This window comes from Mus pahari, chromosome 1 (assembly GCF_900095145.1).
Source record: "Mus pahari chromosome 1, PAHARI_EIJ_v1.1, whole genome shotgun sequence".
Lineage (NCBI taxonomy): Eukaryota > Metazoa > Chordata > Mammalia > Rodentia > Muridae > Mus > Mus pahari.
This window is the reverse complement of record NC_034590.1, coordinates 129,201,117-129,216,641: the sequence shown is the minus strand read 5'-3', so window position 1 is coordinate 129,216,641 and position 15,525 is coordinate 129,201,117. Positions and strand designations below refer to the sequence as shown.

Here is a 15,525-nt window from a genome sequence, read left to right as displayed (position 1 = left end):
TGTGGCAATGTTCTGCTAAGCCTCATGTTCAGTCTTATTTTTATATTCATTTTAAGTCAGCATCTCAATAAGTTGCCTAGTTTGGCCTCCAATTGCTCTATAGCCTAGGAAAGCCTTACATTTAGAATTCCCCTGTCTTAGACTCCCAAGTAGCTGGAATCACAGGCCTGACTTGGAGCTTGGTTGTTTAAATACTAACTTGTCAGACGCTGTTGTCATAAACAAGAGGCGGACATAAGACGCATGTTGTGGTGGCAGCCAGGGATGTGTGGGTGCCAGCAACTCCACCATGGAGCCTCCTGCGGCCCTATGGAGTAGTGATGGCAGACCTTACCTGAGGTGACCCAAGAGGCATGAAAGAGATGTGACACAAGTTTGCTGGCCAGCAAATGGAATGGAGAGAGAAGGAAAGATGTCACGGGTGCAACAGAACACACACACACACACACCAGCCAGCAAGGCTTCTGCTCATGCCCTCCAGGCTTGTTTGTCCAGCAACACTGCAGAGAAGGTTACCTGAGTCTCCTAGAGGGAAATAAGAGAAGTAAAAAGAGAAGAAGAAAGGAAACTCCTTGTTAACGTCCTTCGGTATGACAGCTCTTGGTTATTCAGTGACCTTATTCTCAGCTCTATGTATAAAAACTATACATAAAAGTTCTGGCTTCCACATGATCCCATGGCATGGGCTATGTAAAACCATCCATCGTGCATATTGCTTTTTTCTAGTGGTGGTAGTGGGGGTGTTAAGCAGATAACAAGAATGTTATTCATGGGTCCATAGGATGTGAACATTGGTATCACAATCTGCCTCTTTCAGTGGACAGAGTAGCTGAGGCCACAGAAGGTTAGGGGATGCACCAAGGTCCGAGACCCTGAAATGTGCACAGGGTGCTCATGCCATGGTTACCAAATCTGAAGAGTGAATGATGAACACAGCCGTGAACCCTGGGCAGCCTCTGACTGTGGGTCAGTTTCTCTAAGCCCTTGGTTACTCCCATCTTGCAGTTTCCTGTGCTGAATAGTGTCCTAGCAGAGGTTTCTCTTGGGGCTGACAGGAAACATCTTCAGAGCAAATGTGGAGGGAGCTCAGAAGCAGGACTCGTGTTTACTGGGCCGTCTGTTTTGACATGCTCCCCAGAAGCCAGGCTGAGTAGCTTGGCCGGATGTTAAGATGCTGTGTTCCCACAGAATCCAGGAGAGTGGTGTGAGTTCCCAACATGGAAGACTAAGCTTTGTCAAATTCAGAAGTAACATCTGAGCGATTCTGACCTAGAGCACAAAAGCTGCCCAGCATGTAGGGAGAGGTGGCTTCTTGATATCGGGCGGGTCGAGGGGACAGCCAGAGGCATATTCATGCAGCTGGGTGCCTGGAGGAGCCTGAGGCAGAGCCAGGGAAAGGAAAGGGGGCCTTCTCGTCATCAACACAAACTGACTGTCACTCAGACAAAAGCCAAGTGCACACAACACACTGTGGAGAGGAGCAAGTGCCAAGGGGAGGGGGTGGCAGGGAATGAGCTCAGCAAACGAGTTTCCTCAGATCACAAACGGACTTTACAGAGACCAAGGCAGGCAGACACAGTCTTCGTCACCAAGTGTACTCCTGGTGACCACTCTGGCCTGATTCCAATGACCTGGACACCAGGACACCCAACTCACTTGATTTAACTGGGCTTGAAAAGACAAATAGGTGATTCCACTGAGGTAGCAAGAGGTAGTTTGGCCTTACAGTGACAGCAGAACATGGGCCAGCCTTTTCATGACATGGGTTCTAGGACAAAGAGCAAGGGGAACCATGTCCGTGCCTCATCTCCATGTGACTTTGATTTACTCTGGCAGACTTTTCTATATTTACCATGCATTTTAGAGAAAGCCCAGTCAGACATTTTGTAGTCAACCTTGGTGAGATTTATTTGTTGTTTGTTTGTTTACTTCCCCAAAGTAAACAAACCAAAACTACCAGAGGGGCACTTTCAAGCAAGGAGGACTTCTGTGAACACTGGAGAAGGGTTCTGGTTTTGCTTCTTATCCCAGCAAGGGCTCAACTCTACAGTCCTTGGTCATTCTCAGCAAGCTTTGCTTAGCATCATTCCAAAAGAGTGTGGGAGAGATTCCTTTCACAGGATCCTAGCCCTGTCCACAGCAGGCATCCCAGGGCCACACTGCTGTTCTAGATCATACAGTAAGGCAGGAAACAGAAAGATGGAGGCCAATGGCTCCTAAGTGCATCCTTGCCTCTCAGTCAATCAGTTTCCTTGGGTGGCCCTGGCGCTCATGGGAGGTAGTAATACATGGGAAGGGAGGTGAGAGATGCATTGTGGGAGGGATAGTTGCCCAAGATATCTGTGTGCTCCTTAGAAATCCAATTCTCTTGATTTGATGAAGTATCAAGAAGGGCTAAGGATACAGCTCAGTGGTGGAGCCCTTACCTAGCATATGAGAACCCCTGGTTTTAGCCACTAGTGCTGAAAAGCAAACCCTCAATGGACGCCCAAGTGAATTTCCTAGTTCTCATTAGGGTAGAGAGAGAGAGAGAGCACAGACAGACAGCAGCGGCTACCTCGTGAGCTGGCACATTTTCACGAATGTCTAGGTGGTTAGGGATGACAGGACAGGGACACATGCAGCCAACAAAGCAAACAGCCACTGACGTTTTCTGAAGTCAACAATATTCAAAGCAATGTCTGTGCTCATCTGACTTTTTTTCTGAGTCTCCAATTGATCAAAGCCCCATGGGTGCCTGGAGCCCCCAGGTAAAACACTGGAAATACAAAACACACTCTGCCCTCTCCTGGGTCTCTTGCCAAAATGCAGATTTTGACAGTGGTTAGCTTTTGTCTGTTCCGAATTTAATGTGGTTCATAGGTAAACAGACTTTGCATAAGTGAAGTAACTATTAGGCTGAGTCTAAAAAGATGAGTCGGAGCCTCTGTAGAGGATAGGAAGCCCCTCTAGGTCTTATAATGACTCTGGGGTTCTATGTGCTGAGAATTCAGCTGAACCCACATTTGTTTCCCAGTGAAAACTAGAGTTGGCTCCTCCCATTTCCTGGACTTGAACAGATTGAGTACCTCCATGAGAAATGACTCTCCTGTAGGGTTCAATGACCTTCATGTCAATCCGTTGCTCCTGCTCTCCGATGACCACCGTCCTCCACAGCCGGTTGTCTTCGCGCTCCTCTTCAGCCGTATATTCTGGAATAGACTCTGACTCTTGACCAGAGCTTTTGTTGGCCATGGGATCTTCTAGAAGTGAAGCACAGAGCAGGACTTCACAGGAAAAGCAGACAAGAGACTGGATTGTAAGACACCTACTTGCAGAGCCACCTACTCGAGCTGTATATCATACACAGTTTCCTTAGGGTTGGGCAGCAGCCTGACCACACAACACCTACCTTATAGACTGATTGATGAACCAAATCATTTCCTAAGGCCATGCTGAAGTAAGAACAGTTGAGGTTGGAGTTCTAGTACCAACCTTGTTCATACTGAGTAAGCACTATAGGTCTTTCTGGTTGGGTGATATCAGGCCAGATACTTTTGGCTTCCTTGGTCCTTCTTCCCACAGTTGTTTGGACTGTTTGAATGCCTTAACTTGATGATGCTCCCAGTCTTAGACCTCTCCTGTAAGTCTCTTAGGACAGGGATGAAGCCGCTGTCCTGTTGTGAAGCTAGGACATATGCTTATACAGAAGTCTGTTAACACTCCCCTTACATTGTTTCAAAATATGCTACAGTAAAGATTGTACAGTAAAGGAGACACAAGCAACCTCGGAGACCGGAAATTTGGGGTAAACAAAGCAACAACAGCAGTAAAAACCCCAGAGTATTCTTTGGTAGGAAATTTGTTCTTACGCATTCAAAATAATCATCACGTTGTTTATTAAAAGAATAAGCTGCAAGTGCTAACCATTTTCACTAGAAGTACTGGTAAAGTTTAACAATGGGTAGTCTTCGTAGCTTTAAATGATCTGAAAAGAAAGATTATATCCTCTCCCCTAGTTCTGAGATGTTATCCTTCATATTTTTACACAGTGGAAAAGACCATTTAAATTACACTGTTCTTGGTCTCAATCCTCCTGTAGCATAACGATAGTAACAGGAAGTGCTGTGCTTCCTACTCACCGGCACTGGCAACGGCAGCAGGTATTAAACATGAAACCAATGCAGAAACTGGTAACAAAGCTAGCAGCAAATACAGTCCATAGTGTGCTCTGTAAATCCTCCTAGCTACTGACATGCCTTGAGTGTGACTCTCAGTCTGAAGAGGCTGTGAATACCTTGGGCTATTAAACTTTGTCTGAGCCTCCTTTAATATTCACTTCCACTGACATGCCCCACAGTTAGTTTAGAAACCTAATCAGAACACTCAAACTCTGGGAAGGTGAGTGGGCAAAATCAGGAAAGCTTGAGCAAGCTCTTGGAACTAGAGACAGCCTATGAGGACCCACTAACTGTGTTGCATCCTGGAACATTTGGCAGTCACTAAATATACACCAGTACCTAACTACTTAGTATTGGAAACTGAAGCTCAGCTGGGAAGCCTGCCTTCGCCCTTGCCTTTTTTTTGCCAACACCAACAGCCATACCACCCACAGAGCCCTGGTCCATTCTGGTCCCACTATGTTCAGCTTGTCAAGGATGGATGGCAGGAACCATGGTTTCTACTCGAGCACCATGCCATGTTCATTTGTCTGGTATTTCATCCTTTCTACTTGAGGTGGGAAACACAGCTGCTAATGCTAGCTCTCTCAGCTAGCATCTTCTCATCTTCTCATCCAACACCTAAAAACTCTAGGTTTAGGCATAGTATGTCTTCCGATGCCCATGTAGACATATGCCCACCATTGACTTAGGAAACCCGCCACCCACAAACCCTTGGTGAACTCACCATGCATCTAAACTTTGGTGAACTCACCAAACTTCCTACAGTGTGCCCTCGCTTGCTCTAATTTTCCATGGTGATCTCTATGAAGGGATGGGGAAAGGTATGTTGTGTGTATATATTTGCATTTATCTGTTTTGTTTTGGGGTTTTTTTTTCACACACTTTGTTGTTTTGGGGGCAGTGGGTTTTTTCTTTCTTTTCTTTTTTTTCTTTGTTTTTAAAATGTTTTTAATTTTATCAGTAAGTATATTTTTAAAATTTCAATATAGCAAAAACTCTTTGAAGTTAAACATTAAGAAAATGCTAATTTCAAGCACAGTGAGAAAAATTATCAATGCTATTTCCATGATGTTTGTAGAACATGATTTTAATATTTTAAACTGTTAATATTCAACACACAGAATAATTATTTTAATATATATTTCATTTTTATGTCTCCTTTTTCACTTCTGATTTTATTAATTTGTATTCTGTCTCTGTGCCCTCTGGTTAGTCTGGCTAAGGGTTTATCTATCTTGTTAATTTTTCTCAAAGAACCAGCTCCTGGNTTTGTTGATTCTTTGTATAGCTCTTTCTGTTTCTATTTGGTTGATCATTTCCTGCTGTCTACTCCTCTTGGGTGTATTTGCTTCTTTTTGTTTTAGAGCTTTCGGGTATGCTGTCCAGCTGCTAGTGTAAGGTCTCCCCAGTTTCTCTTTGGAGGCACTTAGAGGTATGAGTTTTCCTCTTAGCACTGCTTTCATTGTTTTCCGTAAATTTTGGTATGATGTGCCTTCATTTTCATTAAATTCTAAAAAGTCTTTAATTTCTTTCTTTCTTCCTTGACCAAGTTATCATTGAATAGGGCATTGTTCAGCTTTCATGTGTATGTGGGCTTTCTGTTGTTTGTGTTGGTATTTAAGACCAGTCTTAGTCCGTGGTGATCTGATAGGGTGCATGGGATCATTTCAATCTTCCTGTATCTGTCAAGGCCTGCTCTGCGACCAATTACATGGTCAGATTTGGAGAAGGTACTGTGAGGTGCCAAGAAAAAGGTATATTCCCCTGCTTTAGGATGAAATGTTCTATAAACATCCTTCAGATCCACCTAGCTCACAACCACTGTCAGTTTCAGTGTATCTCTGTTTAGCTTCTGCTTCTGGGACCTATCTCCATTGCTGAGAGTGGGGTGTTGAAGTCTCCCACCGTTTACTGTGTGGGGTGCGATGTGTGCTTTGAGCTTTAGTAAAGTTTCTTTTATGAATGTGGGTGCCCTTGCATTTGGAGCATAGATGTTCACAATTGAGAGTTCATCTTGGTAGGTTTTTCCTCTGACCAGTATGAAGTGTCCTTCCTTATCTTTTTTGATGACTTTTGGTTGAAAGTTGATTTTGTTTGATATAAGAATGGCTACTCCAGCTTGTTTCTTGGGACCATTTGCTTGGAAAATTGGATTCCAACCTTTTACTCTGAGGTAGTATCTGACTTTGTCACTGAGGTGCATTTCAAGGTGTGTTTCCTGTATGCAGCAAAATGCCGGGTCTTGTTTATGTATCCAGTCTGTTAGTCTACGTCTATTTTGGGGAATTGAGTCCATTGATGTTAAGAGATATTAAGGAAAAGTGATTGTTACTTCCTGTTACTTTTGTAGTTAAAGGTGGAATTAATGTTTGTGTGGCTATCTTCTTTTGGGTTTGTTGAAAGATTACTTTCTTGCTTTTTCTAGGGTGTAGTTTCCCTCTTTGTGTTAGAGTTTTCCATTTATTATCCCTGGTAGGGCTGGATTTATGGAAAGATATTGTGTAAATTTGGTTTTGTCATGGAATATCTTGATTTCTCCATCTATGGTAATTGAGAGTTTTGCTGGGTTTAGTAGCCTGGGCTGGCATTTGTGTTCTCTTAGGGTCTCTACGACATCTGCCCAAGATCTAGCTTTCAGTCTCTAGTAAGAAGTCTGGTATAATTCTGATAGGTCTGTCTTTATATGTTATTTGACCTTTTCCCCTTACTGCTTTTAATATTCTTTCTTTATTTTGTTCATTTGGTGTTTTGATTATTATGTGACAGGAGGGATCTCTTTTCTGGTTCAGTCTATTTGGAGTTCCATAGAAAACTTCTATAATTTTGTTGAAGATATTTACTGGCCCTTTAAGTTGGGAATTTTCGCACTCTTCTATACCTGTTATCCTTAGGTTTGGTCTTCTCATTGTGTCCTGGATTTCCTGGATGTTTTGGGTCAGGAGCTTTTTGCTTTTAGCATTTTCTTTGACTGCTGTGTCAATGTTTTCTATGGTATGGTATTTTCTGCACCCAAGATTTTCTCTTCTATCTCCGGTATTCTGTTGTATCCTGTATGCTTTATTTATGACTCCTGATCTTGTTCCTAGGTTTNCTAACTCCAGGGTTGTCTCCCTTTGTGATTTCTTTATTGTTTCTATTTCCATTTTTAGGTCTTGGATGTTTCTTTTTCATTTCCTTCACCTGTTTGGTTGTGTTTCCCTGCAACTCTTTAAGGGATTTTTGTGTTTCCTCTTTAAGGGCTTCTAACTATTTACCTGTGTTCTCCTGTATTTCTTTNAGGGAGNTATTTATGTCCTTCTTAAAGTCCTCTATCACCATCATGAGAAATGATTTTAGATCCTAATCTTGCTTTTCCAGTGTGATGGTGTATCCAGGGCTTTCTATGATGGAAGAACTGGGTTCTGATGATGCCAAGTAACCTTGGTTTCTGTTACTTACGCTTGCTTTATGTTCTTATGCTTGCCTCCCACCATCTGATTATCTCTAGTGCTACCTCCCCTCGATATATCTGACTGGAGCCTATCCTTCCTGTGAACATGGTTGTGTCAGAACTCCTCAGAATTCAGCTGTCTCTGTGATCCTGTGATCCTGAGATTCTGGGTGTGTCAGAGATCCTGTGGTCCTGTGGTCCTGGGCATGTTAGAGCACCTGGGAATGGAGCTTCTTCTGGGTGATGTGTGACTGGCTGCAGAGTTCACACCCAAGGTCTGCTCAGGGCATTGGCTCAGACATGAAGGATTTTGTGCCCTCTTCCTTTTTTTTTCTTACTAGGTACTAAATAGCCTTTATTGGATTCATTAAATTAAAATGTATGCCACACAAACATAGTGAAATTATTTTGGCAAAAAAGTCATGGCAACGCCATGGACATAGATAGTCTTTTCAATAAATGGCACTGGGACTCCTGGACATCTACAAGTAAGAAGATGTATGTCTTAGGATTTCCATTGCCATGAAGAGACACCATAACCAAGGTAACTCTTATAAAAGAAAATGTTTAATCGGGTCTGGCTTACAGTTTCAGAGGTTTAGTCCGTTATCATCATGGTGGGAAACATGGGAGTGTGCAGTAGACATGGTGCTGAAGGAGATACAAGTTCTACATCTTGATCCACAGGGAGGAGGAGACCCTCTGCCACACTGAGCATAGTTTTGAGCATATATAACCTTAAGGTCCACCTCCACAGTGGTGTACTTTTTCCAACAAGTCCACACCTCCTAATGGTGCCACTCCTTATGACTAAGCATTCAAACACATGAATCTATGGGGGTCATATGTATTCAAATCACCACAGTGTATATACAGCTGAAGAGGTGGCTCTTGTTATTAGCGCTTGTTGTCTGAGCATGAGGATGAGAGTTCATATCCCTCTATTCCAGTAACAAGGCACGGGTGGGCCAGTGCATACCTGTCCTCTGCACTGGTGGGAGCAAAGACAGGAGGGTCTATCTTGGCTTCCAGCCATTCCATAAAATCTGAGTTCTGGGTTCAAGGAGACTCTCTGCCTAAAAGTAATAGAGCACCAAGAGATAGAGGAGGACACCCAGTGCCCTTCTCTGACCTCTCCATGCATAATGCACACACATGTGTGCAATACACATATATCATACTCACACATACAGAAACATATACCCACAAAATAAATAATCAAAATAAAATACATATGTGTTTGTATGTATGTATGTGTATATATACACAGACAAACATGTGTATTTGGTACTCTAACCTGCTCTAGTTTGTTCTTGGTGATCTCTGAGGGGTGATAGTGGAGGGGTTATATACAATATATATACAATATATAGATAGATATAGATATATGTATATATATGTGTGTGTATGTGTGTGTATGTATCATACACATTATATACACATTTATAATATGTAATGTATATGACATGTACATAATATGTGTATAGTATATAGACTTAAATCTGCATCTGCTCACAAATTAGCTCAAATTGGATCATACACCTAATGTAAAATGCTCAAACTTTGAAGCTCATAGAAGACAATATAAGAGAAAATCTAGTTGATCTTGGCATAGAGATGGTGTTTTTTTGTTTGTTTGTTTGTTTGTTTGTTTGTTTTAATAGAGGTTGTCATGCAACCTGGGCTGGTCTAGAACTCAAGAGCACAAGCATGCCTCCTGCCTCAGCCTTGGCCTGCAGGTATGAGCCACCAAGCCAGGGTCTGAAATTGATGACTTTAAATTCATGAACTAAGTAACTGAAAATCTAGACTATGTTGAAGTTGAAAACAAGCTCTATGTAAAACAATACCAAGAGAATAAGAAGGGAGCTATAGATTAGGAGAATATAGTTATAGAATACAAATCTGGTAAATGATTATTATTCAAAATATACAAAAGTATTAAGACTTAACAATAAGAAGATGAATAATTTGATAAACAACTAAGCAGTAAAATGGTGCTGGTGCTGTACCTCAGTGGTGGAGTGTTTTCCTGCTATGTACAAGGACCTGTGTCCAGTTCCTAGCAACACAACACAATACACAGACACATGCACAAGTGTGTATGCATATACACATAAACACAGAGGCAAAAGAACTGAGCACACATCACCTCACCAGTGAAGATACAGCTACCAAGGAATCATAAGAAAATATATATGGCATCATTTATCCTTAGAGCATTTTAAGATAACACAATAGTAAACTATGACTATGGATACTGCTATTAGAAAGGCCAGAGTCCAAAACCCTGACAATCACCAATCTGGTGAGAATGTGGTGTATCGGGGACTTTCACGGGGATGGAATTATTCCGGTAACTTTGGAAGACCATTTGGAAGTTTCTTGTAAATAAACTTCATTCATACAGTTCAACTCCTTTGTAATTAGCCAACTGGAAGGGTATTTCCAGATAAAAATCTCCACATGTATGTTTATAGTAGCTTCATTCATACTTGCCAAAACTTCGAAACAACCAAGATGCCTGTCAATTGGTGACAGAAAAACAAAGTGTCACATGCAGACACTGGGAATTCAGTGTCACATGCACACACTGGAATATTTCTGAGGGCTGAAAAGAAATGAATCCTCCAGATATGAAGGAATCATAAATGCGTAAGAGAAGAATATCTATGTGAAAGGCCACTTACTGTGTGATTCTACCTATACGACATTCTGTAAAGGGCAAAGCTGGAGAGATAATAAATCCTTCGCAGCCAAGGGTTAGATGGTTCTGTGTGACAATTTTCTGCCATAAGAAACCCCCAGTCTAAGGGGAGCTAATACCGACAAGATGTTCTAAGGGAGGTGAAGCCGTTCAGCCATCAGGGAAGCCCCTTAACTTTGGAAGTAAATAATCCAAAGGCTTCAGGAAGTCCCTGAAACTGACCACATTACACATGGTCCTTCCCTTTTGAAGCACATATAATCTGTAAGGACCATGAGAAGACAAATAAGCTAGGCTGCCCAGAACACTCTCAGGCAAGCTGAGCTGCCTGGAAAAGGCAGAGACCAGCCCTGCTGCCCAAAACAAGCCCAGAGCAACCCATCTGCCTGGAACAGACATGCTCTACCCATGGAGCATGCTGCAGGCTGTTCAGTGTGCTAAGTAGGCTTTTGGTGATCACTGTGGCTTAAGTCATTTCTGCTCCTCTAAGTCACCCCTCAACCTTACTCTTGTTAGTAACCCCAATAAAACTCATTGTTTTACTGAGATGAACTTTGATAACATCCTTGCTTTGCTCTGTTGTTCCCTGTCTGGGGTGGGTAGATGTTTGCCCATGTCTCCAGAGGAATGCTGTCACGCAACACAGGGGAAGGAAGGATAAATTACAGGTCACTTTGCACTTTGTCTAAACCCACAGAATGTTGAGCATCAGGAGTGAGCCCGAACATAAACTTGGTACTCTAGCGGAGAGCGGTATGTTTTCAAGGGAGGCTGTTAGTTGCTACAGATGCAAGTGAAGCTGGTGAGGGAAGTAGTGAGGGTGGAGGGAGGGAGGGAACTAGATACTTGACATGCAACTAGGATGTTAACCTAAGAGCCCTATAAACACAGTTTATTAGTTGAAAAAAAAAGAGTAACACTTAAAACTATAAGCCACAAAGAAGTTCTTGAAAATGCCACCTCTCCTCAGTGTTAACCTTACACTTTAAAACCGAGCATGAGAATTCCTCTGTCTGACAATTGATCCTATCCAATAGCACAGGCATCTCCTCATCTCAGGAATTATAATCCTGCTCAATTTAGAACTAGCTCTCGAGTATTTTGCTTTCATGAAGTCTCTTAGTTTATCAGTTCCATGATGAAATAATTAATTTTATTGTATTTTGTTTTTTTTTTTTTTCCTTTAAAGGATTTGCTTTACACAGGAGTATTACATCATTTGAGCTCATACGGCTGTAGGGTAATTTTCTAGGAACAGCATCTTGCCTGTGTCACTGGGTGTAGAGCATTTAGCTTTCATGGATGTTTTCATCCTTGATATGTCACACTAAAACATGTAAGGGCATGATTCCTTCTGTTTTCAAAACACAGTAGACTGTCAGACTTCTTAATCCTTGACAATTTAAGATGTGTGTTACTTTACTAATTAAAGAGGGTGAGAATTTTACAATGCTCATTGCTACTTCTATTTCTCTCACTCACATGAAGGCTCCTGCTAACCCTTTCCCTGTGGCCCTCACTGACTTGGTAGAGATCCCCACACATGAACCCTGACAGGTACTGCAATTACTGTTTTTCCTGGTACTTAGTTTTTCAATTTACATGCATGCTGCATATTCATTACCAAAAAGAAATTCCAATCTTGCTCTTGAAAATGTTTTTTTCTGTGTGTTTATTGATGACAATATCTTAGTAAGCGTACTAGTTCCGTTTTTGTCAACTTGACACAAGCTGGGGTCAAGTTTGGGAAGGGCAGACCTCAGCTGAGAAAATGCCTCTATCAGATAGCTTGTTTTCAGATATGTAGGGTATTTTCTTGATTAATGATTGATGTGGGAGGAGGACTCAGCTCACTTTGGGAAGTGCCACTCCTGGGAAGGTGGTCCTGGCTCTTATAAGAGGGCAGTGACCAAGTGATAAGAATAAGCCAGTAAACAGGCATTCCACCATGGCCTCTCCTTCAGGTCCCCAAACCTTTGGATTTCTTCTTTGAGTTCCTGTCTTGACTTCCTACAAGGAAGAACTGTGAGCTGCAAGGTGAAGTAAACCCATTCCTCTCCATGTTCTTGGTCTTTACCAAGGTCACGGTCTTTATCACAGCTACAGAAAGCAAATGAGGACAGTAAGAAAGGACCCTTCTATTGTAAAAGCATGCACATGCAAACATAGACACACACACAAATGCACAAACACACACATAGGCACATACACGTAGGCACAAACACACATATGTACAGACATACACACAAACATACACATGCATACCTGTACAGGCACACGCAGTACAAACAAAAACATATAGGCACACACACACACACATACATATAAATGCAAATACATACACAGAAACACACACACCACATGCACATTGTCATGTGACTGTTTTTGAGGTGTTAGTTCTAATGCTTCAGACTTTGGGAACTATTACATTGCTGTGGTTCCATCTACTTCCTTTCTCGTTGGCATAAATTGGGATACAAGATGAATCTCTGAAGAAACAGGGGGAGGACTGGGGTGTGGTTCAATGGCAGAACGATTGCTAAGCATGTGGGTTGCCAGGGAAGAACAGGGGAGGGAGGGCGAAGAAGAGGAGAAGGAGACAGATGGAGAATAGGATACAGCAAAGAAGAGAACAGAGAAGGGAGGGAGAAAGGAAAGGAAGAAGACGAAAACCTCTTCAGAGCACTTTAAGGACTTGTTAGGTGTCCATGTCCAGAGCCAACAACACAAGCTGGGGGGGGGGGCGGTAAAGATGCTCTACTCAGTCACCCTAGTTAGCAGTACCTTCCTGATTTTAATAATTGTTACATCTCTAAACCCTCTGCCTTTATCTCTCAGCTAACAAAGATATGTTCTGTACTCATTAACTCTCCCCAGGTTCTCCAAATCAGTCCTCACTATGGTCCTCTCCTAGTCACTAAGAAGTTTTTTGTTTTGTTTTGTTTTGTTTCCCGCACTGATAATCCTTCCCCTCACAGGTATTGGAGACAAATAGGCCATCACAGATATGGAAGAAGCCCATCCGAATGTTTCCTCCTGGCTTTTTGAGATGATGTAACATAGGCTCTTGAATATTCTGTGTTACACTGGCCACAATGGGTTCAAGAGTGGCCTTCCTATCAGGTGAAAGCTGGCCAGCCTTCTACATCTGGACACTGCATGGATGGCAGGAAAGCTCTCCGAAGGCATGGCGCCTAATGTTTTCTAGTTTTAGGAAAGACACCCAGTACACAGCTTAAAATATCAAAATTTCCTTGGTGATAAATAACAGACAGGAAGTCAATTTGGGTATAAAAGTTCAGTTAAGAGTACATACTGCTCTTACTGAGAAGACCCAAGTTGAGTGTTCAGGACCTTCAGTGTTAGGGCTCCAGGGCATCTGTCTACTACCTCTTTTGGATGTCATTGGCACCTCTTCACACATACACACACAGAGATGGCGAATTTAAAAATATGATAAAAAAATCTTTTAAAAAATCTGTGTACAAAAATTAAAAAAAAATTTCAGGTACACAAGCCTTGAATGTGGAGTGTGGAAACAGGACTTGCTTTTATAAAGCTGGCTGCCTGTTGGTGCTGGAAATAAGGAAGAACACCAATAGGAATGTAAAAGGTGTGGCTCTGACTGAGATAGTATGCCTGTCAGCCAGAATGCTGTCCTCAGGGGTCAGTGTTGGAAAAGCTGCTTGCATGGGGTCACCAAACATCACTGGGGAGCCCTGGCAGTCTAAAAGCACAGCCACATGGCCTCTGATGTTCTTATCAGAAACACACAGGCCAAATTCTTTGCCATCTTCCCACATCCATGATAAATAGCCTTTTTCGCACCTGAGCTCTGAATTGTGAGAAAAATGATGTCGGGGTTGGTTTGGAAAATAGAATGAGGTCATCATTTCCCCCTTAACTTTGGAGTATTTTGTTTCTAGGGTTAGCGTCACGATGCACTGAAAGGAAAATCGGGATTCCTCTGCATGTGAATGCAGACCTCCAAGCCCCCCACTATCTCTGCAGTTCTGGTTTCATGGGCACAAAAATCAAGCTGTAATTATATTTCCCAACTGTTTGGATACCACTATAAAGGAAAACTGATTGGAAGGGAACAAACTGGGGTCTTTCAATGGAGACATTAAATTGTCTTTCCATAAGAAAATTGGCAATGTTAGGCAAATACCCCGGAAAAGCATTTGGTCATGAGCTGCTAAATAAAAGAGGGACTTGTGGGAAAATTCTGGAGGGTGTAAAGGACAGATTTTTAAAGCAACAATGTGGCCTACAGAAGCAAACATACGAACGTGAACTTTCACATCTTGTTTTCTGTATGCCGGCTCAATTTAGTAAAAGATCTCATGTAAATGAAGAAAATATCTAATAAAATAAGTTAAAAAAAAAAAGATTTCACCCCACCCTACTCCTTAGTCATCATACTGAGACAGAAAAGTAGCATGAGCAAGAGACCAACACAAAGCTTTTTCTTAAAATGTTGTCTTAGTTATGGTTTCTATTGCTATGAAGAGACACCGTGAAGAAAAACATTTAACTGGGGCTGGCTTACACACTCAGAGGTTTAGTCCACTATCATCATGGAGGGAAGCATGGCAGCACACGGGTGGACATGGTGTGAGAGCGGTAGCTGGGAATTCTACATTTGGATCATCAGCAGGAAGCAGGCAGAGCAACTGAACCACTAGGCCTGGCCTGAGTGTCTGAGCCCATCCTTATGGTGATGGTAATTCCTCCAACAAAACCACACCTATCCCAACAAGGCCACACCGCCTAGTAGTGCCACTCCCTATGAGCCTTTGTGAGCCATTTTTATTCAAACCACTACAGATGCTGCTCAGACCCTTACAGCTGGATAAGTAACTTCCTCATGTCTCTGTGCTCTCATCTTCAGTGGGAGAAAACAGTCTGTTTTACAGAGTAAACGTGAGGCATACAGGAATTATCTCTAAAATACTTGGGTTATATCCTATAAAATACAGTACACACTACAAAATTGTCCATTTGGCAAAACAAATTATTGCCACTTTTGAAAAACTATACTTGAAAGTATTTGATAGTCAGGCTGGTAGCATACCTGAAACCTTAATCACTTAACCTTGTCTTTAAAACACACACACACACACACACACACACACACACACACACACACACACACACAAGCAAGGCAAATCCCTAACAAGGATGAATGAATGAGAAACATTTTCCAGATTCTTATTCATTGC

At 42.1% G+C, this 15,525-nt stretch overlaps 1 protein-coding gene across 4 annotated transcripts in view; it reads right to left on the bottom strand.

The window, feature by feature from the left end:
* Nucleotides 1–15,525, bottom strand: part of Prune2 (prune homolog 2 with BCH domain) — a 262,843-nt gene that overhangs the window by 29,093 nt on the left and 218,225 nt on the right. For all 4 annotated transcript variants that reach the window (XM_021202837.2, XM_029538042.1, XM_021202843.2 and 1 more), the window contains one exon: nt 3,069–3,242. In XM_021202837.2, coding sequence (XP_021058496.2) covers nt 3,069–3,242 — 174 coding nt within the window. The remainder of the gene's footprint in view (nt 1–3,068; nt 3,243–15,525) is intronic.